We start from the raw sequence: 26,858 nt of genomic DNA on the forward strand, positions 1-26,858 counted from the left end.
AATTTTTTTGGTGTGTGTATTTGCAAGAATTCTTCATGAAAGATTAGCAACATACAGAACTGGTGAGTAGTGAAGAATTAATGGGTTTTAGGAGGATGCTAAACTTTTTAAGCACTCGTGTAATGCAACTGTTCATTGAGCACACATATATATAACAAAGAATCGCATACTTCATTTGTAAACATCAAGAAGGCTTTTCATTATATATCCAGGAAGAAACTGTGTAGTGTCGTGCAGAGATACTTACATGTTTGAAAGTAGAAATATGTTATTACATTTGCGAGATAATTGTCAGAAAAAATGTGGCTTAACAGAGCAAGACAATAATGTTGCATTAGTCAACACTTCTGAGCATTTTAATGGGCACAATTTGACAATTTTGGGGTATTTTATAAAAGCATGTACCTAAATGGACGAGCTGTTTTCATATCAGATCTATTCGTCGAGGCCAAGGCCAATTGTCAAGCAAGTGTTGACACCGCACGTATGTATAAAAATTTTCTCCAAGAATGTAATTACAGCAACAGGACGAAAGAGACATGCGCCGCATATTTAATTGACAATGAAATATCTGAAAAAGCAAAACGTTGCACGTATCTGGGATGCGATATGATTCAAGAATATACCGAACACGATGACCGGGAAGTAAACACATTAAATGTCACATGTGGGAGAAATAGCAGAAACTTAAGAAACGAAGTTCATTAAGAGACATTTATGAAATATTATACGACGGATTGCTGTGCCCACACTAATACACGGAAGCAAATGCAGAGCACTTTCTAGGGGAGGAAAAAATTGGCACAAGAAATGACATTTCTGTGAATTGTGGCAGCTTTATGAGAACAACCGGAACGGAGAATGAAGTAATATAAAAGTAGTTAGTCTCGGTGAAAAAGTAGGCTAGGACCGGTCGACGTAGAACTACTAAAAAAAGTGGAGACTGGAAGATTACTCCTAAGATCCAAAAATTATAGATACCTAAGTATGACAAGAGCAGACAGATCGTGTGACGGATGGTCGTTTTACCTATTACTTGAAATGAAGAAGGAAAGATAATTTTAGAATTTAGTCTCGGAATTACGCGAATTGACTGAGTTACTATGTATCACTTTGCTGTTTGGTTTGCTCGCACAGTCACGGCCTGTGCTTATTATAGGCTGTAGCCCGATGCCGTACGACAGGGGGATTCCCCAGCGACGCACCTGTGGACGGCGGGGAGTCCCAGTCGGCGTGCGGGCCGGCGCCCAGCGGCGAGAAGTCCAGCCGGAACGTCTTCTTGCGGCGTCGGCGCTCCTCCTCGGTCCACTCTCGCCTGCAACACACGACGAAGCCGAGTTACTCATAGAAGCAATGCCAGTTTCTAACAAGGGAACCACCCCATCGCACCCCCTCAGATTTAGTTGTAAGTTGGCACAGTGGATAAGCCTTGAAAAACTGAACACAGATCAATCGAAAAAACAGGAAGAAGTTCTGTGGAACTATGAAAAAAATAAGCAAAATATACAAGCTGAGTAGTCCATGCGCAACATAGGCAACATCAAGGAGAGTGTGAGCTCAGGAGCGCCGTGGTCCCGTGGTTAGCGTGAGTAGCTGTGGAACGAGAGGTCCTTGGTTCAAGTCTTCCCTCGCGCGAAAAGCTTAAGTTTTAATTTTCAGGCAATTATTATCTGTCCGTCCGTCCGCACACGGAAAAATTTGAAAACGTTAAAAACATACGTTTTGACAGAGCACAGGGAAAACTGTGCGACTGTGAAACTCTTGCATTCATTTGTTGCAGTTTATGTGACAAACTCTTATGTTTTCACCACTTTTTTGGGAGTCATTATCACATCCACAAGAAAACCTAATTCGGGCAAGGTAGAAGAATCTTTTTACCCATTCGCCAAGTGTACAAGTTAGGTGAGTCGACAACATTTTCCTGTCATGTGACGCACATGCCGTCACCATTGTCGTCTAGAATATATCAGACGTGTTTTCCTGTGGAGGATTCGGTTGACCTATGACCTTGCGATCAAATGTTTGCGTTTCCCATTGGAGAGGCACGTCCTTTCGTCTACTAATCGCACGGTTTTACGGTGCGGTCGCAAAACACAGACACTAAACTTATTACAGTGAACAGAAACGTCCATGAACGAACGGACTGATCATAACTTTGCGAAAATAAAAAAAGTAAAATTTTCTCTCGACGGAAGACTTGAACCAAGATCCTCTCGTTCCGCAGCTGCTCGCGCTAACCACGGGACCACGGAGCTTCTGAGCTCACACTACCCTTGTGCCTATGTTGCGCATGGAGTACTCATTTTGTATATTTTGCTTATTTTTTTTCATAGTTCCACACAACTTCTTCCTGTTTTCTCAATTGGCGGTGTTTAGTTTTTCTAGGCCTATCCACTGTGCCAACTTATAACTAAATCTGAGGAGGGTGCGATGGGGAGGTTCCCTTGTAAGCAACTGTAGCCCCATGTGAGAGATCGAAGCATTATGTCGAATAGAACAGAGGAGGTTGACCCTCACCATCCTGGTTTGTATGCACTCCTGTTTCATGTGTTAAGTTTATATGAAATTTTCGGTAATTTTCTTTTCAAAATTCAAAAATGGCTCTGAGCACTATGGGACTCAACTGCTGTGGTCATAAGTCCCCTAGAACTTAGAACTACTTAAACCTAACTAACCTAAGGACATCACACACATCCACGCCCGAGGCAGGATTCGAACCTGCTACCGTAGCGGTAGCGCGGTTCCAGACTGTAGCGCCTAGAACCGCTCGGCCACTCTGGCCGGCCAATAAATACTACTCATGATAAATAATATACAAACAAAACATATGACAAAATCAGTACCCAGTAAAAGATTAACTTCCTGATCTACAGAATTTGTAAACTTTTATAAATTAGCAAAGTCCAGTAACATCCAGGAGAGAGAATCCTTAAAAGGCCAACAATCGCGCCATTTCAGTCAGTCTTACTTTAGGTTTCGTTCAGGCATGTAACTGGCTACATACAGGACAAATATTGCATCCGTCTGTTCGTTATCCCAGCCTCGAGAACGTTATGAGTTGCATCTCAGTTAGTGCAAACCGGACTGAGAGAACTAGTTTTTACAGACAATCAAAATATGCGTTGGGTCATTTCAACATGACTAATAACAGTTCTGTGGCTTTTCATGCTTAATTGCTTGTGAATCGAATTATGTTCATCTGTACTGTGTGAAACTTTACTTTTACTTTTGAAGAAATCAGAACTATTATGCTCCTCTTATATCCGAACTGTCTACCTGTTTGTAGACATTAGACACTGTAAGAGAGGTTCTCATCACTGGTAGGATCTTATAGACGTGATTGAAAACTGGTAAACTTCCAATTCTGTGCTTAAAAAGACATGTCTGCCTATTAATTTTAAGGATAAATCCTACTACAGCACTTTCAGATAGTGATCCAGCCAAACTGCGTGGCAACCAAGGCTTACCCCATAACAGGTAGGACTAGTTTACGTGACAAAGACGCTGTTTGTCTTGCGTTGATTGTGTTCCATGACGCGAGCACGGCGTCAGAACGTAGAAAAATGGAATGAACTTGTGATACCCTTTCGATTGCACCCATTGTTTCGTGCGAATAAAGAGCCAGATTGGTATCACAAGAACGATATTGTCTTATTCGTTCTGATTATAATAGATCGATTACTTCGACGACCACTACATCTACATCTGCATCATACCCAGCAAGCCACATAATGGTGTGTGGCGAAGGGTACTTTCGGTACCACTGTCTGATCCCTGCAACCATGTCCCACTCGCGAATAGTGTGTGGGAAGAATGATTGTCGGTAAGCCTCTGTACTGGTTCTAACTTCTCGAATTTTCTCCTCGTGGTCAATACGCGAGATGTATGTGGGGGGAAGTAATATGTTGTCTGACTCCTGCTGAAAAGTGCTGCCCCGAAATTTCAATAGTATCTCTCTCCGTGATGCACAAAGCCTCTCTTGTAACGTCTGCTAATGGAGTTTATTTAGCATCTCTCTAACGCTCTCTCGCCAGTTAAACGGTCCCGTGACGAAACGCGCCGCTCTTCGTTGGATCATCTTCTATCTTCTCTATCAATCCTTCCTGTCAGGGATCCCAGATAGATAAAAAATACTCAAGAATCTGGCGAAAAGGCACCTTATAAGCCACTTCTTTCGTGGATGAGTTCATTTCCTTAAGATTCTTCCGATGAATCTGAGTCTGGTGTCTGTTTTTCCCACTGTCTGTTTTATGTGGTCATTCCACTTAAGGTCGCTCTGGATAGTTACGCCTAGATATTTTACGGAAGACGCTGTCTCCAGCTGTTTGTCATCAGTGGTGTAGCTGTACAGTAGTGGATTTCTTTTCCTATGTATGCGCAATATGTTATATACGTTTTCGTTCAGGGTCAACTGCCAGAGTCTGCGTAATTCATGAATTCTCTGCAGGTCGTCGTGCAAATTCTTACAACCTTCTGGCGTTGCTGCTTTGGTGTAGACAACTGCATCATCTGCGAATAGCCTTAAAGGGCACCCGACGTTTTCTACTAGATCATTTATATACGTTGCAAACAGCAACGGTACTATCACACTTCCATGTGGTACTCTGGATATTACTTTTACATCTGACAAAGAAAGCGGGGCACCCGGAAGGAGAAGAGAACATGAAATGAAACTTCACGGGTTGACAGGGTATGTGCAGTTATTTAAGTGATTGCAAAATCAAATCGAATTTAGAACACTCTTGGCAGTATGAGGTTATGAGTACGACGTTGCACCCATCTGTCCTGGATGCATGCACTGGTTCGGCTGGGAAGGGTGTCTTGTAGCCTTTGTATCCTCTACAAGATGGCGCACAACTGTTGTAAATGGTTCTCGAAATTATCGACAGTAACACTGCGGCGGATTTGACGTCCGAGCAGGTCCCACACATGTTTTATCGGGACAGATCTGGAGATCTTGCTGGCCACGAGAGCACCTCAACATAAAGGAGACACTTTTATGGAGAGGCATGCCCCTTGTGAACGAGTAATGTCGTGTTCTATGATGTTTCGGGATTGCAGCCGGATCAGTTTGACTTCTTGCCACAATATTTGGCTGGCAACCGTTCAGCCATCTTGAGCCACTGGACACCGCTAGTTCACAGTGTCGAGTTTATAGCAAAAATTGGCTCTGAGATGCATACGCACTGGCGGCCGTCACACGAGGGTCCTTTATTGACGTCCCCGCCCTCTGCAAATACTGTTCCATCTGTGGGCCGCAGGCGCATGCGTAAAAGTGAAACTACACGTCTGCCCTCTGTCGGAACGCCTGCTCATGGCGCAAAAAACAAACAAACGTCAGATATCGCCATACGTGTCATTATGAAATAAATATTTTCGCTAAGAAGAAATTAAAAAGATGGCCGGGTCCCAAGCCTCGTCCAGCTGAAAGCCGCCGTCACGATTTATAAGATCTTGTGTTAGGCTTATTTCCGCATATTCTTTCATTAGCGATTCCCGAAAGAATCTCGCCGGGGGCCAAGATTTTTATGGCACAATAATCCATAGAATATCTTGTGACAATGCAGCGCTTAGCTATGGGCAACTTATGGGGCTGCAAAAGGCGAGTGTGGCGCTCATGTACAATGCACCTTTCATGTACTATGCGCATCATCTGACCTACTCAAGCTTTGCCACACTCCCAAGGAATTTTGTAAATTCCGGCCTTCCACAGTCCCAGATCGTCCTTTACCGAACCGAGAAGAGCGCTAATCAGCGACAGTGTCCGGAAGATTGCTTTATCTTGATGTTTCCTTAGGAACCCGCCTCCTTTAGACGAAAGGTTGCCGATGTGTAGAAGGAACGCTTTGGACTTTAACACCTCCTTATCCTCTTTAAAGGGAACAATTATTCAACTATATGAAATAAAGTAGTCGTAACTTCTGAACGGTTTGCCGGCCGGAGTGGCCGAGCGGTTCTAGGCGCTACAGTCTGGAACTGCGCGACCGCTACGGTCGCAGGTTCGAATCCTGCCTCGGGCATGGATGTTTGTGATGCCCTTAGGTTAGTTAGGTTTAAGTAGTTCTAAGTTCTAGGGGACTGATGACCTCAGAAGTTAAGTCCCATAGTGCTCAGAGCCAATCTGAACGGTTTCCGTTAGGGTTTTCAAACTGCACGGTTGGCCGCGGGGCATGATGGGAGAATTAGTATACACATGCGCGTGATTTGGTTTGGCGACGAAGTCCACTTTCATTTGGATGGGTTCGTCAATAAGCAAAATTGGCGCATTTGGAGGACTGAGAATCCGCATTTCGCGACCAGTCACAGAATAATCGGTGCGATATTCCTTGATGGAACGGTGACTACCGAACGGTACGTGAAGATTTTGGAAGATGATTTCATACCAGTTACCCAAAGTGACCTTGATTTCGACAATATGCGGTTGATGCTGGACGGAGCTCGAGCCCATCGAATTTGGAAAGTGATATCTTGGAGGAGCACTTTGGGAACCGCAGTCTGGCCCTGGGGTATCCAGAGGCCATTATCATAGGTGTCGATTGGCCACCATATTCTCCGGATCTGAACACACACGACTCCTTTTTGTTGGGCTACACTGAAGACACTGCTGAGCTGAAAACAGCCATTCAGGAGGTCATCGACTGCATCGATGTTCCGACGCTTCAGTGCGTCATGCAGGATTTCGCTACTCATTTGCGCCACGAAACCGCCAGTGATAGCAGGCATATCGAACATCTGTAGTGATGTTTACATGCTGAATAAAGTGTTTGCATGCCGTAGTGTGTAACTAATTTACGTTTTTTTCATATAATTCAATAATTGTCACGCTGTATATTGTGTGTGGTCACATATCTTCCTCCTCAGCGCTGTACTAATCTGATGTTGGCCACCCGTTGCGGTCGAGGGGTTCTAGGCGCTTCAGTCGGGAACCACGTGGCTGCTACGGTCGCAGGTTCGAATCCTGTGTCGGGCTTGGATGTGTGTGATGTCCTTAGGTTAGTTAGGTTTACGTAGTTCTAAGTCTAGGGGACTGATGTAACCTCAGATGTTGTCCCATAGCGCTTAGAGCCATTTGAATCTGATATGGAGACACCGACCGCAGTTGTTCTAGCTCCTTTGCGAGGCTATCTCCATCAGAAGGAGCATGTGACAGGTGTTCGAACGTTCAAATGACGCCAGTAGGTTGTGAAGGTCGATGGCAGCTCGGTGCTTGTAGACAGAGGTCCGTACGTGTGGGCTTACGGTTGACGAAATTCCCTAATGACCCCTCCACTTTCCTAATAACCAAGACGTCCAAAAACGGTAAGCAACCATCCTTCAACATTGTTCTATTGAAAAATGGCACCACGGTACTGTCGTGTGAGTGGGAACACGTGACGACCCAGATCGTCCGTGGCTTGCCACTGCGTTGTCAGAGTTTTCTCAGTCGCTACCAGCCGCGATCTGAAGCCATTACCGATGCCTCCCAACACCGTGACGACGGAAGTAACACCTCTGTGCCTCTCCAAAACATTGAAAAAATGAGATCTCTTTCAAGATCGCCACCATACTCGCAAACGATGATCATTCAGAATAGTGCAGAAGCAGAATTCCCCACTGAACACAGTGTGATACAATTCATCAGCAGGACATGTGTCTCTGTCAGGCCAACACTGCAAACACAGCCGATTGTGTCGTGGTGTCAACGGTAGCCAACGGAAGGGCTCGGTAATTCCCTAGTCCAGTTGCTGTCAGTCTCCGACCAGCGGTGTGGAACAGCAGAATGTTGCTGGGACTCCATTACTTGTTCCCAGATTGCAGGTGCATACCTGAAGGGTTGTTGTGTGCTTGTACACAGTATGACTACTCTCCTTTGTGGGGGCAGGTGTGATCGACCGTAACCGTGACGACGAGAGCACCCGCCATCACGATCCCGCGCAGTCTATCATCGGTCATCCAAATACCCCACAAATCTGGATATTGCGCGATTCGACCGGCCGGCCAAATGGAGACCCATAATGAGGCCCCTTTTAAACTCTGTCAGGTGCTGATAATGCTGTTTCACATGAATAAGCGACATCTCAGAGTACTTCACAGTAAAAACTCATCATCTGACGCTATTCGCACCTCGTATACAGGCGACCAAGCCAACAGTACTAAACACGATCAACGTTAAAGTACTGTGGTTGTTGTTCTACCTGTCACAGAGAATTTTAACACTAATCCTTTACGTACCCGCTGATAGTTACTTCTATATCCAAACATCATTTCTGTGTGTCACTTTTCTTGTCAGGCAGTGCATTTCATTATTTTTGAGCACAGTATATGTTTCAAAGTACTAATAAAAATCTATATCAACGATATGAGTTAATAATACAGCGGGTAACTTCTGTTTTCCTTACTGTGGGTTGGTGTAATCTGTGCAACTTTTCAGTCTTTGGATATGGAGCTTTAATCTAGCGAGCCGTTGTGTATGACTCCTAAACATGGAACTATTTCATAATAATATTCTGAAACGAACGTAATTGGAACAAATTCTGTACTCAAAGATTTTGCTTCTATACTCCGCTACACCGAGGGTATTTGCCTCTAAATTGCTCATTTTAGCAGCTGTTCTAGATTCCAATTCCGGACTATTTGCTGCATTTTATTTGATGAATGAATTACGGAAAACGTCGTTCAAGAACCTCGATTAAGTGGTCCTGGTGTCGGTAATATTACTATTGCTACCACTCAGTGAAGGTATTAATTGTATCTTTGGTTATGGCCTTAATGGACCTTAACGTCTTTGGATTTTCTGCCAGACTTCGAGACAGAGATTCGTTACGAGAACTGTTAAAAGCATCTCACATCGAAAACCGCATTAACTCTCGAGCGCCTCTGTACATTTTACATTCTTTGAAGTCCGCCAGGCATTAGCGAAGAGAAGAGAAGCCAAGGAGAGCTAGTTACGAGTCTCATATTTTGGACAAGGAAAAGCACAGTGCGAAGGAGAACTTCCCAAGCAAAGAGTATGTAAGTAAAAGGAATGATGAAGGTGGTTCAACAAGATTAGTTGGGTAAAAAAACTCAAAAGACGTATTATAAAGTTAACATTTTTAAGGAAGGATACCAGAGCCGACAAAAGTTCGTCAAGGACAATAATGAGTGGTACGACAACTGTGGTAGTAGGAAAACTGCACAGTAGCAGAAATGACTAGCGAGAAAATTAACACAATAAACAAAAGATTTACTTAACTTGTATTTCTCCAAACACATTAAGACTCATTACAGATAATGCGGAAGAAAGGAGGTCCAGCTGTCTCAATGCCCGCGAGGAAATGTCTATCTGCACTAAAACACGAAGGGTGGTGCCAGAGCCGCGACCGGGCGGCGTCTGCATGGAGTCCCGTAGGTAAGAGGCTCCGAGCGGGAGACGGCTGAGCCGCTTCCGCCGGCCCTCCTATATCGCGGCGTCAGGGGCCGCCGAGCCGCTAGAGAGGTGTGGCTCGGCAGGCGTACTCCATTGCATCCGCCGGATGCCGCACAACAGCTATTGGCGTCTAACGGAAACTTGAAGTTCCGTTGCTATGACGCCATGGGGTGGTATAGATAGGTGATATCATAGGTACCACACTCACCAATAAATTCTATATCTCTGAGAGTAGCAAACAAGGCTGCAGGTAGCTCCTCAACTGTGATAAACCTAATCGCCTGTTCGGTTTCCAGTCTTCTGACACTGCAGATTTATATTAGCCACTGCCTGCACCAGAGGAAATGAAGAATCAGATAATGAGGCTGAAGAAGAATCAAAGTCCAGAGACGGTAGAATCCCAACAGTCATTTAAGCGAGCTGGAGGGAGGAAGACTACTAGAGAATCCCCCAACTAATCAAGAGAATATAGATTATGTAAGTCTGCAGGCTTTCGTGGCCGTTGTCACTGAAGTTAAAATCTTCTGGGTTATTAGGCCGCGTCATGTTTCTTCTAAAATGGTCGACGTTTCGACCCCTCTGCTGGGATCTTCCTCAGGATCTTTTTGGTGCCCACTACTGCTAGTGTTCTAGCAGCAATCGTCTCCCCTATACACAAGAAATGTGACTAAATGAACTGCAGCTCTTCTGAACATCTACAGTAAGTACGATATTGCAGGGCCTCTGTTATTCCAAATTACGATGCAATGTTCTTCTGAACATGCATGCATGTCCAAAGGAACAGGCACTACAGCGACTACAGCCGTTATGAAATGTTTTCGAAATTGCGAATATGGACAACCATCAGCTGTATAATGGAATGACGACAATGAAAGATTGTGCTAGCCCGGGCTTCGGACTCGAATCTGCCGCTTACCGCGAGCAATGACTTAAAAGTAAAATGTCTCGACTTTATGGGAATGTACATAACGGGTGTAGGAGCACAAGTTGTAGACACATGGTTGACGACATTTGGAAGTTTGGGTCTGGCCGTGGGTCGTGCCTGGATAGCCTTATTGTAAGGCTACCGTTCGCGACAAGTGGGAAATCTAGGTTCGAGCCCGGTCCTACACAAATATTCATTGCTGAAATTCCATTATGAAGCTCTTGCTTGTCCATATTCGCAATTGCGAATACATTTCATGTCTGCAACAAGATCCTGTCCAACAGTATACTGGACAGAATCCAGCCGTTTGCAGGAGAAGTGATTGGTGGATATGAGGAGATTTAAGGAAGTGTCGTTGGACTGTACACAACGTCTATGTACTGCGACAGCTCACCTAGAAGACGTGATAGTATGGTGAAGACATTCATGTGCTCTTGGCAGATTCTAACAAGACTTGTGAGTGTATTCAATGGGAGAGACTGATAATTTGCCAAAGCGAGACCGGAATATTCGGGAAACTTGTCTGCCTAATTAGAGTTTGTCTCACTGATTCAAAAGGAAAATGAAACTCGGGAGTCAAGTTACGTATAGCTTTAACATACACTATGTGGTCAAAAGTATCCGGACACCTGGCTGAAAATGACTTACAAGTTCGTGGCGCCCTCCATCGAGAATGCTGGACTTCAGTATGGTGTTGGCCTACCCTTGACCTTGATAACAGCTTCCAATCTCGCAAGCATATGTTCTATCAACTGCTGGAAGGTTTCGTGGGGAAGGCAGCCCATTCTTCACGGAGTGCTGCACTGAGGAGAGGTATCGACGTCGGTCGGTGAGGCCTGGCACGAAGTCGGCGTTCCACAACATCCCAAAGGTGATCTGTAGGATTCAGGTCAGGACTCTGTGCAGACCAGCCCATTACAGGGATGTCACTGTTGTGTAACCACTCCGCCACAGGCCGTGCATTATGAACAGGTGCTCAAGCGTGTTGAAAGATGCAGTCTCCATCCCCTAATTGTTCTTCGACAGTGGGAAGCAAGAAGGTGCTTAAAACTTCAGTGTAGGCCTGTGCTGTGATAGTGCCACGCAAAACAACAAGGGGTACAAGCCCACTCCATGAAAAGCGCGACAACACCATAACACCACAGCCTCCTAATTTTTACTTTTGGCACTACACCCGCTGGCAGATGACGTTCACCGGGCATTCGCCATACCCACACCCTGCCATCAGATCGCCACACTACTTAAACCTAACTAACCTAAGGACATCACACACGCCCATGTCCGAGGCAGGATTCGAAGTTGCGACCGTAGCAGTCGCGCGGTTCCGGACTGAAGCGCCTAGAACCACTCGGCCACCGCAGCCGGCTGATTCGTCACTCCACACAACGTTTTTTCACTGTTCAATCGTCCAATGTTTACGCTCCTTACACCAAGCGAGGCGTCGTTTGGCATTTACTGGCGTGATGTGTGGCTTATGAGCAGCCGCTCGACGATGAAATCCAAGTTTTCTCACCTCCCGTCTCGATGAAATCCCAGTTTTCTCACCTCCCGTCTAACTGTCATAGTATTTTGTGGATTCTGATGCAGTTTGGAATCTGACGATCTGGACAGATGTCTGCCTTTTACACATTACGACCCTCTTCAATTGTCGGCGGTCCCTGTCAGTCAACAGACGAGGTCAGCCTGTACTCTTTTGTGCTGTACGTATCCCTTCACGTTTTAACTTTACTATGACATTGGAAACAGTGGGCCTATGGATGTTTAGGAGTGTGGGAATCTGGCGTACAGGCGAATGACACAAGCGACACCCAATCACCTGACCACGTTCGAAGTCCGTGAGTTCCGCGGAGCGCCCCATTCTGCTCTCTTACGGTGTCTAATGACTACTGAGGTCGGTGATGTGGAGTACCTGGCAGTAGGTGGCAGCACAATGCACCTAATATGAAAAACGTATGTTTTTGGTGGTGTCCGGATACTTTTGATCACATAGTGTAATTACAGAGCTGAGACGAGATGGATATTGTTCAGCCTGGCTTTCGAAAAGATAATGGGGGAACCTTTCCATAAAATTTTAAGGGGATCGAGATCGAAGGTGAGAAAATTAAACATATTGCATATGTCGCCGACGTCGTTCTGTTATCCAGATCTAAGGAAGAACTTTCAACACCCAATTTCTCCTCTGAATGTGAAAATATTTCGTTGATGCCCACCTACATAAGGAGCAATAATCATCGTGATAAAATAAGAGAAACTGGAGCTCGCACGGAAATATTTAAGCGTTCGTTTTTCCGGAGAGCTATTGGACAGAGAATCGGTAGAGAAATAGTGCGAAGGTAGGTTCGGTGAGTCCTCTGCCAAGCAGTTAACTATCGTTTACAGAATAGTCCTGCAGCTGCAGATGGAGATGAGCAACAGCGTGGAGGTGGCAGACAGCAAGATCGAACTCCTGGTGAATGATTCGAAGAGCGAGTGCCTGGTGATTAGCATGTACTACCAACACTTATGTCATTCATAATTTTCAAACGTTTATAGATAACTAGCTGACAAAACACGGCATTGCCCAGGTATTCATTTTACCATTTATCTATAAGAAACGACAATAAAAAATGAACTGTGTTTGTAGTGTAATGTCGAAGAAATTTCATTTCGATGTATTCGTGAAAACGCCTCCGAAACTACCTAACTGTTTCTGTACGGTGGGCGCAGCTGCTTCACGTTGTACAACGCAGTTTTGTAAACGTCCCTGTGGCAACGCCAGTTCATAGCTCCATAGACGGTTATTGTTTTCGCCTACAGCCGTTTGCGCTTCGCAGTTGAAAGTTGTCAGAAGCACTGCCAGGTGTCAGGGATCTTCTTAAGTTGACTCTACTGTGGGAGTGTGTTAGTAGTAAAGAGTAAATGTATTAAAAATGTCCTGCGTGATGTGGCATCTTTTCACGAATCTCAGTGTTTATCTCGTCAGTCTCTTGAATTATCCGAGACAATGACATACGAATATTTGTATATTTACGTTCAGCGGCATATGTTGTGTTTATTTCTAAGATGTAGCAAATATGAACATTTCTGCACATCACGTGTAATCTGTGAAATAGTCACCGTCATAATCAGCACATCTCGGATGTCATATACGAGGCTAAATAAAATCTATATAGCTTGTCGAAAATATTACTTCGGATGTTTGTTGGATCCGACAGCAATGGCGAGAAATTTTTAAACTGCTGCCCCCCTTCCCCCCCCCCCCCCCACCCCTCCCATAGTATTAGAAGAAGAGCGCTGTCTCTGCCTTATAAATGCAGAGGCTGAGACTACATAATATGCGACGATGGCAGAATAATGCTTCGCATTGCCACATCCAGGCGCTATACTATTTTCTTTAACGTTGTAAATCACATGGGTCCGTATTTTTGTGTGTCCTTTTATCAATATGGTTGAATTTACTGCTGCGTATAGACTATTATTAACTAAATTCATTCAAGTCACATTTGTAATAGGTCCCTGGCCCAAATGATAATATTTACGACAGCGTCATGATAACGAAGAGAAACTTATCTCATTTTCTTAACAAAGACTTACAGAAATTTCTGTTATCCTTCAGTACTATTTAACGATTTAGTCTAGTTAAAAAGGACTACGAATTTGTTTGTTGCGTAATGTTCATTAGAATTCAACTGATAATCAGAAAGTACGTTTGTTCTGAAAGCATTATTAAGCAAACATCCAAGATAAACGGCAATTTTTTATTTGTTTAGCATTACGTTGTTTGCAGAGTGTAGAGGGCGTATGTTAACTTGTGTATTCTAGTGCTCATCGAACAGCTATGTAAAGGAAGTAGCTTATTTCCTTGGTTGCTTTAGATTTTGCTTCGCTCACAACCATACAGAATATTTTCATAACCGTTGATGTATGGGCAGGTCAAGTCGCTCGGATGGATAAGCATCGATGGCCTTTGAAATCCATGGATTTTACTCCCAGCGGAAGAAGATCGCTAGGCAGACCAAATAGAAGGTGGAGGAATGGAATCCATGGCAACCTGCTGGAGATTGCCATAGATGGTGATTGGTGGCAGAAAGCAGGAAGCAGAACCTCCTCTTGAGAAACAATACAATCAAGCTGCAGTCACCAGTACATAATTAGTTCTCTTCGTCGGGTTTTTCCGAAGTACTGAAATATGTCTGGTACAAAACAGAGTATTTAGAGGATCGCCCAACACAATTTGAGACTCCTGCTGAATTTTGTTTTATATTCTGTGTATTATGTGAAGAAATTTCGTTAATTTTGTGTGCATGGTGTAAACGTTTTGTTTTAAAGCGTTATATTTTAATAATTTCTTTAGCGATTGTCATTATCGTAATGATTTTGTATCATAATAATCAGTTACTTATTATTTTCAGGTAACAAAATACACGTATGGGAAACGATAAACTAAAAAGAACGAATTTACAACGTAAAATAACAATTTAAAACACAAAATAAATATAAATAAAACTGTTAGAAAAGTAATGAACGTTTAGATATTTTAATTATCTATGTTAAAAATATTCCTGCAGCAACTTGTGTACAATTTATTTTCGAAAAATGGTATTTCTGAAATCAGCTAACTACACCTAGATGGATGTGGCGTGAAAGCTTCTTTAATTCATGCTGGAAGAAAAGTTATCATTTGCAAAATTAATTATTGGTGGTGGCGTATTTTGCAAAATTTCAAATCATTACAGAAATTAACTAACCGTTTACAAGAGCGTTCACTGCATTTCAACTTTTATATGATACACATTTTTTTTGTGTTTCATGGTTTCGAAATTATTCCCTGTAAATATAATATGGCAAATTACCTTACGGGGTGTACTTTATCCTTAAAAGTTAAGCTAGGCACAAACAAAAAAATTCATATTGCATTATTTTATCTCCCTACACACCCGCAAACTTTCATCAAGATCGTTTAGTTACACCAGTGAATGTTCCTTTGTTAGCCACACTACGCCACTATTTCATTAGCTCTGACAGAGAACATCGAGGAAGTTCAAAGAAGGGAAGGTTGTTTTGTGTTATCGCGAAATAGTGGAGAGAATGGCACAGATATAATACGCTAACAGGGGTGATAATCATCAAAACAAAGGTGTTTTTCGTTGCGGCTGGATCTTCTCCTGAAATTTCAGTCACCAACTTCACCTCAGAGTGTGAAAATATTTTCTTGGCGCCCACCTACATAGGAAGAAATGATCATCATAATAAAATAAGACAATTCAGAGCTTGCGCTGGCACGGAGAGGTTTAAGCGTTGATTTTCTTGCGCTCTGTTCGACAGTGGACAGTGGAGAAAGAAGGTGAGGGTGTTCCATGAATCCTCTGCCAGGTACTTAATTACGAACTGCAAAGCAGTCATGTAGATATAAATGCAGACATGTACACTGATCAGCCAGAACATTATGACCAATCACCTAACAGCCTGCATGCCCTCCATCGACACGGATAACAGCAGCGACGAGTCTTGGCTTCGAAGTAATGAGGCCTTGGTAGGTCCCTGGAGGGAGCTGACATACCATCTGCGCACACAAATCACCTAATTCTCTTATTCCGGGGAAGAGTGGATGGGCTCTGAAGCCAGGTTCAATCACATCCCAGATGTGTTCGATAGGGTTCAGATCTGGCGAGCTGGGAGCCCAGCACATAAATTGGAACTCACCACTGTGTTCCTCGAAACACTCCATCACACTCCTTGCCTTGTGACGTGGCGCATTATCTTGCTGCAAAATGCTACTACCGTCGGGATGATAGAGAACGATACTCCTTGGCCGTCATGGTGGCTTACACGAGCTGCACTCGACCAATGGACGTCAACGTGAATGTTCCCCGGAGCATAATGGAGACGCCGCCATCTTGTCTCCGTGCCGCATTACATATGTCAAGCAGTTGTTCCCCTGGAAAACGACGGATTCGCGCCCTCCCATCGGCATGATGAAAAAGTATCGGGATTCATGAGACCAGGCATCGCCCTGCCACTGCGCCACCGTCCAGTGTTGATGGTCACGTGCCCATTTCAGTCGTAGTCGTGATGTTAACATTGACACAGGCATGGCTTGTCTGTTCCGCAGGCCCATCGTTGAGAGTGTTCGGTGTATTGTATGATTAGACACACTAATACTCTGTCCAGCATTACAGTCTGATGTTATTTCTGCCACAGCTCGCCGCCTGTCCTGTTTTACCAACCTGCACAGCCTACGACGTCCGATATCGGGTAATGAGGGGTAGCCGCCCAACCCCAAGCCGTCAGCACGTGGTTTCACCTTGGTTTCGCCATGTGTTGAAGACACTAACCGCAGAACTCCTGGAACACCCGACAGGACATGCAGTGCTCCGAAATGCTAGTGCCGAGTCTCCGGGCCATCACAATCTGCCCTCGGTCAAACTCGGACATTTCGCGCGCCTTCCCCACTCTACACACGGACAGAACACTCACTGATGCTACATGTACCGTGTGTGTGTCTGACCGGATGTTACTCCTCGCCAGGTGACACTGGTAGCGCCTGCACGGGTTTATATCGATAGTAGGTCGGTGGTCTTAATATTCTGACTGGTCGGTGTACATGTAGACTGAAGACGCGGAGCTTTATGGAGTGCTGCGAGCAATGGCGTTTTCTAGGTACCCCGACTCCATATGTCCACCGCATAAAGTTCCTTCCGCAATCATTGCTCGAAGACTGTTTGAGTCGTACCTGCATTCAGACAGCAACAATTCTTGCCGGTTTTAAACCGATTGTTATTGATAAGCCGTGAAAGTCGTCTCCGCTACCCGTCGGTTAGGACTGTTTTACGACACTTCTTACGTCTCGAAACATGACTGCGAGTGGTACACCAATCACTGTAGACACACTTTTGGACAGACTCCGTTCTAATTAATCAGCTCTTGGTTGTAAATACAGCCGGAACAATTCTACAGAACCAAGGCACAGGTTGCCGTTAAACAAAAGAGGGACCTTGTGGTTAGATTTTAGCTATTAACCAGTTCAATTCTTTGATTGTGATTGCATTTCGCAGTCATTAGTTATAATCTGAACAACCTGTTGTACTAAGCTGTTCGCTTCTGTGTTTGAAAGACCGGTCATTATTGGTGTATTTTCCTTGGATCTTGTGGTTCCGCCGAGTGAGTTCTCTTGTAATAAGTGTTCACTAGAAATGTTTTGAGACGTTCCTTCAGAGCGTTCTTAATAACTGACAACCCGTTTAACTTTGAAAATATTAACAGCCAACTGTCGCCAGGATTTTTTTGGTCCTGTCCTCCTCAGTTGCGCGTAATACTACGGTATGTTGATGATTTTCACTTATGGACCGTCTGACAGCAACTGAATAAAACACAATTTTAGTGCCATACGCGTTTCGCCTTTATTTTCTGCAAGGCATCATCAGTGGCAGGTTGCGTAGACAGTTTCTTACATATTACGCTCCTGTTGCATTTTTGGTCTTGTTCTTCTTCCTATGAGCGCCAATTTGCTGTTTTTTCTGCATTCCACAGCACTATGCACTGAACGCTTTTGCCTTGCAGAAAATAAAGGCGAAACGCGTATGGCACTAAAATTGTGTTTTATTCAGTTGCTGTCAGACGGTCCATAAGTGAAAATCATCAACATGCCGTAGTGTCGCCAGGACTTTAGTCAAAATAAAATTGTCAGAAGGGCCGGTTGGAATCCAGTCGCATCTTGGCTGCCGATTGAAATTAAGAGGTTTGTTGCTTTGAAGTAAGCCTTAGCATTGTTATATTGATTGCTAATCTCTTTAAACTTTAAGCACAAGTTCTCATCTTAACCCCAACCTTTCGACATACAGCTTTCAAATTAAAAGTTACATTACCTGTTCTGAGCAATTGAATCAGTCTTGTCGTCAGTGGTGATGATATAGTTTTCAGGTGTTGCAGAAGGGCATTTAATAAAACAGACTGTTTCCAGCGCGGTAGTAGACACCGCTGTTTCACCCGATAATGGGCGGGCTGCAGGTCCGGCCCTCTCACTGTTATATTGTCTGCTGTTTTACAAAACAGCATTTCAGATTTCTTTTGCAAAGGTTAAAAGCTTATTCAACTTAGGATTTAAGGTCAAAAGAATTCTGCAAATTGTTCATTTTGTTAAAGAAAGTTTTATGATTAAGTGCTTCAATTATCTGTAAAATGCCGTTTATATATTGTTAAATAACGAGGTTGTGTGAAAAGAAAGTTATATAGGAGGGTCCTCTCTCCCACGGTTTCCTTAATTCGAGTAAGTACCACGTATCAGTACGAAAAGCGGGTGTCAGACTGAGATTCATAGGAAGAATCTTAGGGAAATGTAATTCATCTGCCGGCCGGAGTGGCCGAGCGGTTCTACGCGCTACAGTCTCGAACCGCGCGACCGCTACGGTCGCAGGTTCGAATCCTGCCTTGGGCATGGATGTGTGTGATGTCCTTAAGTTAGTTAGGTTTAAGTAGTTGTAAGCTCTATGGGACTGGTGCCCTCAGAAGTTAAGTCCCATAGTGCTCAGAGCCATTTTTTTTGTAATTCATCTACTACAGAAGTGCCTTACAAGGCGCTTTTTCGACCGGTTGTTGTGTTCACCGATCTGAGCCGCTTACCAGGTAGGACTGATAGAAGAGGCAGAGAAGGCCGAAAGAAGAGCAGCTCGTTCCGTCACGTGATCGTTTAGTCGACGCGAAACGTTACAGAGATGTTCAACAACTCCACTGGCAGTCTCTACAAGTGTGGCGCTGTCCATGACGGAGAGGTGCAGTATTGAAATTTAGGGAGTGAACTTCCCGGGAAAAGTCTCGCAACATATTACTTCCTCCCACTTAGCTCCCACAAAATGGCTGCAATGAGAAAGTTCAAGAAAGTAGAGCTAATACAGAAGTTTACCGACAATTACACTTCCCACGCGCCATTCGCGAATGGGATAGGGAAGGGGGAATCAGATAGCGATACGAGAAGTACCCTCCTCCGCCCACCATGAGGTGTCTTGCATGGTATTGATGTAGATGTACAGGGTGATTACAATGAAACTTTCGTTACATGAGAGGGCCCCCAAAACGACGGCTAGTAGGACACTGAAACTTTGTGAAAATACTTGTAAGGTCATGAGAAAGAGAGAAAACGAATAAACGGTAGAAATAAACACACTTTAATTTCCGCATGAGAGGGTAATATTTGTAATTTGCGCACCATGTTTACATTCTAGGTTACAAACGTTGTTCATTGCGACGACCATCTGTCTCCACGATAGCCTGGAACCACACAAGAGACTGCTCTACGCTGCCCGAAACATTGCTGCTTGGTTGATGGCTACCGCCGTCGGTATGCTCGTCCTCAACATCCAACGTCTGTTAGTATCCCTTCGATAAATAGAGGTTCAGATCTCATGATCTTGGTGGCCACATAGTCTGGAACGATGGGCCAATCATGCGTTACGGAGTATCCGTGTGACCTCACGAATAATGCATCAGGACTATTGTTGTTGTTTTGATAAAACAGATTTACGAGTAAGTCCATGTTGCCACGCATAGTACTGGCGCCTAACAGCAAATCATGTCACTAACACCACTAACAACAAAACTCCCGTAGCTCCAGATCTGCACATCATTCCGATAAAGTTGGGTACCCATACGGTAAACAGTTTCCCGTCTACACTGCCTCAGGTAGCAAGTTTAATAATAATCATGCTGTAGATGTAATTAGAACGTCGACTTCACACCAGACCCCTGCATCCTAGGTCACTACCTTCTTTGATTTCGGCTCTTGAGGAAGAATGGGCCGCCATTCCACCACAGAGATTCAGACGTCTCACAACAAGCGTCCCCAGCAGAGGTCAAGCCTCCATAAAGGCGGAAGAGGGTGAGGTCTACAGTCCGTATACTTTATACGAAGACTGTTACGAAAGTAAGATCCGATAGGTCGCGAAATGATGCACTACTGGCCATTAAAATAGCTACACCAAGAAGAAATGCAGATGATAAACGGGTATTCATTGGACAAATATATTTTACTAGAACTGAAATGTGATTACACCTTCATGCAATTTGGGTCCATAGATCCTGAGAAATTTGTACCCAGAACAACCACCTCTGGCCGTAATGACGGCCTCGATACGCCTGGGCATTGATTCAAACAGAGCTTGAAGAGTGTGTACAGGTACAGCTGCCCATGCACCTTCAACACCATACCACAGTTCGTCAAGAGTAGTGACTGGCTTATTGTGACGAGCCAGTTGCTCGGCCACCATTGACCAGACGTTTTCAATTGGTGAGAGATCTGGAGAATGTGCTGGCCAGGGCAGCAGTCGAACATTTTCTGTATCCAGAAAGGCCGGTACAGGACCTGCAACATGTGGTCGTGCATTATCATGCTGAAATGTAGGGTTTCGCAGGGATCGAATGAAGGGTGGAGTCACGGGCCGTAACACATCTGAAATGTAACGTCCACTGCTCAAAGTGCGGTCAATGCGAACAAGAGGTGACCGAGACGTGTAACCAATGGCACCCTATACCATCACGACGGGTGATACGCCAGTATGGCGATGACGAATACACACTTCCAATGTGCGTTCACCGTGACGCCGCATAACACGGATGCGACCATCATGATGTTGTAAACAGAGCCTGGATTCATCCGAAAAAATGACGTTTTGACATTGGTGCACCCAGGTTCTCCGTTGAGCACTCTATCGTAGGCGCTCCTGTCTGTGATGCAGCGTCAAGGGTAACTGCAGCCATGTTCTCCGAGCTGATAGTCCATGCTGCTGCAAACGTCGTCGAACTGTTCGTGCAGATGGTTGTTGTCTTGCAAACGTCCCCATCCGTTCACTCTGGGATCGAGACATGGCTGCACGATCCGTTACAGCCATACGGATAAGACGCCTGTCATCTCGACTGCTAGTGATACGAGGCCGTTTCGATCCAGCACGGCGTTCCGTATTACCCTCCTGAACCCACCGATTCCGTATTCTGGTAACAGTCGTTGGATCTCGACCAACGCGAGCAGCAATGTCGCGATACGATAAACCACAATCGCGGTAGGCTACAATCCGACCTGCATCAATGTCGGAGACGTGATGGTACGCATTTCTCCTCCTTACACGAGGCATCACAACAACGTTTCACCAGGCAACACCGGTCAACTGCTGTTTATGTATGAGAAATCGGTTGGAAACTTTCCTCATGTGAGCACGTTGTAAGTGTCGCCACCGGCACCAACCTTGTGTGAATGCTGTGACAAGCTAATCATTTGCATATCACAGCATCTGCTTCCTATCGGTTAAATTTCGTGTCTGTAGCACGTCATGTTCGTGGTGTAGCAATTTTAATGTCAAGTAGTGTAACTACAATGCAAATCAAAAATTGTTGTACGCAACAGATAGCCACACCTTCCAGCTACCTCTCCAAATAGTCGCCGCTCCGACCCAGACATATGTCGTGGCGTTGTACAAACGTTCCAGCACCTTCGTCACAGAAAACAGCCGCCTGTGCTTTCCACTTGTTCTCTACGTTTTTATGCCTTTCGTTGTTTGTGCCAAAATGTTGTCTTTGTAGCCAGCGGTTCATGAGAGCAAAGATGAACAGCGAAGGGAACCAATTAATGATTGTATCTGGGGTGATCAGACCCTTCCCACCGAAAACGCTGCAGGATCGTCTTCATTGAAAGAAACACATGACATATATGTTAAGCAGGTTGCATAGCTTGAGGCGAAATCTCTCACCAGGCGGGAGGCACTGTTGTTTTAGGCACTTCTACCTGATTACTTTGCGCTCTGAACTGAAAACAGCGACGTGAAGCGATGGACAGGCACACTAAAGGCGCTGCCCAACACATCTCTGTCAAGTTCAATCGGATTTTCACAAACCATTTCGTGTCTAATCGGACGTTACTTTCCAAATACGCCTCATACATGTAGTGTCAATACCACTGTGCTGCCTTGCCTTGGTCAAAGGTGGAGGGTCACGTGACGCTTGGTACCAGTCCTACACCTTCTGTACATTGAAACGCGACCTGTGCTTTTTTAAGCGGTTGACTAACATTTTGTTCTGCGAGCGTACGTAACAGAAGCCGTTACGAAGAGAACGGAGAACGATGAAAGACATGTTGCGATATAAACACGAAATAGAAGGTGGAGCTGAAGTACGAATACTCACCTAGCATCGCCGGGGGAGCCGAGACTGGAAGCGCGGCTGTGCTGTTGGTCCACTTCCTCATCTTCCCCGGAGGCGGAGGCGTCGTGGTGGCCGGCGGCGGGGGGGCGGTCGTCCTCCGCCTCCTCGTCCTCCTCCTCGTACTCCTCCTCCTCTTCTTCCTCCTCCTCTTCGTCGCCCCCGGCCACCGCTCGTGCCTCCACCTCCTCGTGGTTGTCGCCCGCGTGGTTGGAATGGTTGGAGTGGTTGCTACTGTTGTGGTTCTGGACGGGCGACAGTGGGTGCTGGTCCAGCATCTTGTCCAGATCGTCACGGCTGCCCTCTACGCTGTAGCTGGCCGAACACAACAGACGCGGCATGAAACAACTTGGGCGGTACGAATTATGAGGATCGTATTTTCTATGGAAATACAGATCTGCAGCAAGTGCTCAGAATATTTACTGACTGCCATTAAAATTATAACACGAGGAAGATGGCATGCAACAAATATCAGATAGGAATGAATGTACCACATGCTTGGATATCACCACTTCAGCGAAACCGCACAAGGTAGGGAGGTGTTGAGATACTGTCTGTAAGGAGAGATTATACAGTGGATTTATCATTCAGAAAACTTACTGGAATGTTGTTTGCTTGTGAGAAGGTCATATTATGTCGTATACAAGAAAGAGAAAAATCTACCAGCATGCTTCCGATTTCGAAAGTGGCAACAGTCTGACCATTCGAGATTGTGATTTACTGTTGCATAAAACTGCTGCTCGTGCTGATCAGGTCCCCGTTAATGTCATGCGAATATAGACTTAACGGATTTAGGAGGACCATACTCTGCACCGTAAAATCTTGGCGTCCCCGCGAGACTAGTGTCAGAGGGGGCACACATGTTGCCCGCATGGCCGAGCTGAACCGTGGAGCAGGGCAGGCCATGGAGTGCCAAACAGCACGTGAGCCAAATGTGTTTGCTCCGTGAACGTCGAGGCTGGGCCAGTCTCGACTTTGCTCGGTCCTTCTCAGAAGTACCCGGAAAGGGCGATATTCCATTTAGTATTGTGGTGTGACATTTTAGGTCGGCACGCATCTTTTCAGTTTGGCAGATCATGGTTCATCAATGTTTACTTTTATTTATTCGTGGTATGAAGTACGTTCATTGGTGCAGCAGCTTTCTGCACAAAGAGAGGACGTCTAGCGCTGTATCGTGAGAAGCCTTTAAAACTGAATGGAAATGACAGACTAGAAGGATGAGACTTCTCAGTAACTATTATGCAATCGAATAATAGATGAGTGCTGCAAATTTTCTATGAAATGATATTTCAGTACTATGTGGAAATAATTTAAAGATTTAGCTGACAAGCAAACAGCAAAAAATTGTGCACTTTGCATTAAATTTGCAGAAGCACCATAAGAAATAGGTGGTATGAACAGTACAATTCCTGAAGTTGCAGTATTGCACTGTCAGTTGCAACTTTTTCCAACGGAACTGAACAAAGAGTATGGAGACTTCATATATTACTGAAGAGTACGTTGGTTAAGTAAAGAAGCGTGCCTGGAACGGCTTTTCGATTTAAAACTCGCTATTGCTGAATTGTAATTCTGTCAGTGACAGCAAAGGACCTGGAAGAGCAGTTGAACGGAATGGTCAGTGTCTTGAAAGGAGGATATAAGATGAACATCAACAAAAGCAAAACGAGAATAATGGAATGTAGTCGATTAAATCGGGCGATGCTGAGGGAATTAGATTAGGAAATGAGACACTTAAAGTAGTAAAGGAGTTTTGCTATTTGGGGAGCAAAATAACTGATGACGGTGGAAGTAGAGAGGATATAAAATGTAGACTGGCAATGGCAAGGAAAGAGTTTCTGAAGAAGAGAAATTTGTTAACATCGAGTATAGATTTAAGTGTCAGGAAGTCGTTTCTGAAAGTATTTGTATGGAGTGTAGCCATGTATGGAAGTGAAATGTGGACGATAAGTAGTTTGGACACGAAGAGAATAGAAGCTTTTGTAATGTGGTGCTACAGAAGAATGCTGAAGATTAGATGGGTAGATCACATAACTAATGACGAGGTATTGAATAGAATTGGGAAGAAGAGAAGTTTGTGGCACAACTTGACAAGAAGAAGGAATCGGTTGGTAGGACACGTTCTGAGGCATCAATGGATAACCAGTTTAGTACTAGAGGGCAGCGTGGAGGGTAAAAATCGTTGTGGGAGACCAAGAGATGAATACACTAAACAGTTTCAGAAGGACGTAGTTTGCAGTAGGTATTTCGAGATGAAGAAGCTTGCACAGGATAGAGTAGCATGGAGAGCTGCATCAAACCAGTCCCTGGACTGAAGACCGCCGGCCAGTATGGCTGAGCGGTTCTACGCGCTTCAGTCTGGAACCGCGCGACCGCTACAGTCGCAGCTTCGAATCCTGCCTCGGGCATGGATGTGTGTGATGTCCTTAGGTTGGGTAGTTCCAAGTGGTTCTAAGTCTAGGGGCTGATGACCTCAGATGTTAACTGCCATAGTGCTCAGAGCCATTTGAACCATTTGATTGAAGACCAAAACAACAACATTGCTCGCCGGCTGGAGTGGCCGTGCGGTTCTAGGCGCTACAGTCTTGAGCTGCGCGACCGCTACGGTCGCAGGTTCGAATCCTGCCTCGGGCATGGATGTGTGTGATGTCCTTAGGTTAGTTAGGTTTAAGTAGTTCTAAGTTCTAAGGGACTGATGACGCCAGAAGTTAAGTCCCATAGTGCTCAGAGCCATTTGAACCATTTTTTAACAATATTGCTCAATTTATGAAGGAAAAAGGAGCGCCGACTGCTCACTGACCGCAGCAAGATACTGAAAGGTGAGAAACCAATTAAATCTGATTTGATGGTGGTAAAATTAAAAAGAAAATCACATTATAGTAGGGAAAATTCTGGCAGAAAACACAGCTAACTCCATTGGTATTAAAGAATACGTCAGGTCTGAAGAATTCATTGTGGTCTTGAAAGAATTACAAGGAGAGTTTTCTAAGCGGTTTGTGGACACTGACAATCTTACATTTATTTTCAAGGTGTTTTCAAGACAATTTGCCGTTTCAGTTCAAGGCACCGATCTGCATGTACAGATATAAGTGGTCGATCTGCAGTTTAATTCCTGTTTTAATTACAAATCCTTTCACGTTAAAGTAGTTAAGGAGATCTAGATCGTTTACCTCAGGCAGAGTTTCCATGTGTCCAAAAAGAGCTTGCAAATGTGATAGAACATTTAGATAAACATATGTGTGTGAAAACCATTTTTCGAGAATGAAACAATATATAATGTGGCACCCAGAGAGCGAATATCTGACATCGTCTGCGACTGTCTGTACCGCCAGTAGTTCTACCAGATAAATATTATAACTTCAGTGCCCCAAAAATAATTAAATACTGATAATTAGCTTTTTAATGTATTTGTTGAGAAATGGGAAATATAAAACAAAGTCATGCATGTGCAGTGCGACTACATTGCCATTTAGATGGGGCGTGTTCGTGGTTTCCCCCTCCTTACGCTCAGACAGCGTGCCATAGCAGTCGGGGAAATGTGCAGTCAGGCTGTTATGGCACTCGTGCCAGGGCGCAGCGCGCGAGCAGAATTCTCGGCCGCCTCAGTTGTAAACCCACTTCTTGTATCGTGTTCGGGAAATGGGATTATTTACAGCAAGACAGGTATCCAAGGGAGGGCCACGGACCGTCAGCATGTGGGCCATAATTGCAGCCTGTCTTGATGTGGCAGCAGAGGGAAGCACATCGACACTGGTGCACCCTACAACACTGGACACGACGTCTTTCCAGATGAGTCCTGGTTCTGGGTACAGCATCAAGGCGATCTCATCCACGTGTGAAGGTTTCGAGGAGAACTAACGTTGCCAGATTGCATTCGTGATTGTCATACGGCCAGAGGACTGTTCATGACGGTGAGGGGTGCCATTGGGTGTCCAACAAGATCGTCCCATTGTCGCACAGCTGCTAATCTGGACAGATTGTGTTACATTTTCGACATGTTAATGTCGTGGTTCGAGGTCTTCGTAACGTTTTCAACAAGATAACACAAGCGGCAAATTGCCTGTGTTGCCCAGATGTGCCTCAACACAGAGTGTTTTTGACTGTTGCTCTAGCCAGAAAATTTACCAGACCTCTCACCAACAGAAAACATCTGGTCGTGAGTTATCGAAAAACTGGCACGCCGCCACTCGCCAGCCGATACGTTTGATGAACTTTAGCATAGCGTTGAAGCAGCGTGGAACGAATAAACACTGTGAAAAATTGATGGTAAATCCTCTGTCAACTCGTTTTAAAAACTCTATGACGAAGTACTACCTTCATCCTTATTTGCAAGGATTCTGTGAGTGTAGTTATTTATGTACATTTCTTGTGCGTTTTGAAAATTATTTT

General features: G+C 44.7%; 1 protein-coding gene across 1 annotated transcript in view; it reads right to left on the reverse strand.

The window, feature by feature from the left end:
- The window catches only part of LOC124775355, a 442,958-nt gene that overhangs the window by 213,337 nt on the left and 202,763 nt on the right, over positions 1 to 26,858 (reverse strand). Inside the window, exons 15-16 of the mRNA XM_047250186.1 lie at positions 22,458 to 22,787; positions 1,206 to 1,315 (exon numbers count right to left, since the gene is read on the reverse strand). Coding sequence (XP_047106142.1) covers positions 1,206 to 1,315; positions 22,458 to 22,787 — 440 coding nt within the window. The remainder of the gene's footprint in view (positions 1 to 1,205; positions 1,316 to 22,457; positions 22,788 to 26,858) is intronic.

The sequence above is a fragment of the Schistocerca piceifrons genome, chromosome 2 (assembly GCF_021461385.2).
Source record: "Schistocerca piceifrons isolate TAMUIC-IGC-003096 chromosome 2, iqSchPice1.1, whole genome shotgun sequence".
Lineage (NCBI taxonomy): Eukaryota > Metazoa > Arthropoda > Insecta > Orthoptera > Acrididae > Schistocerca > Schistocerca piceifrons.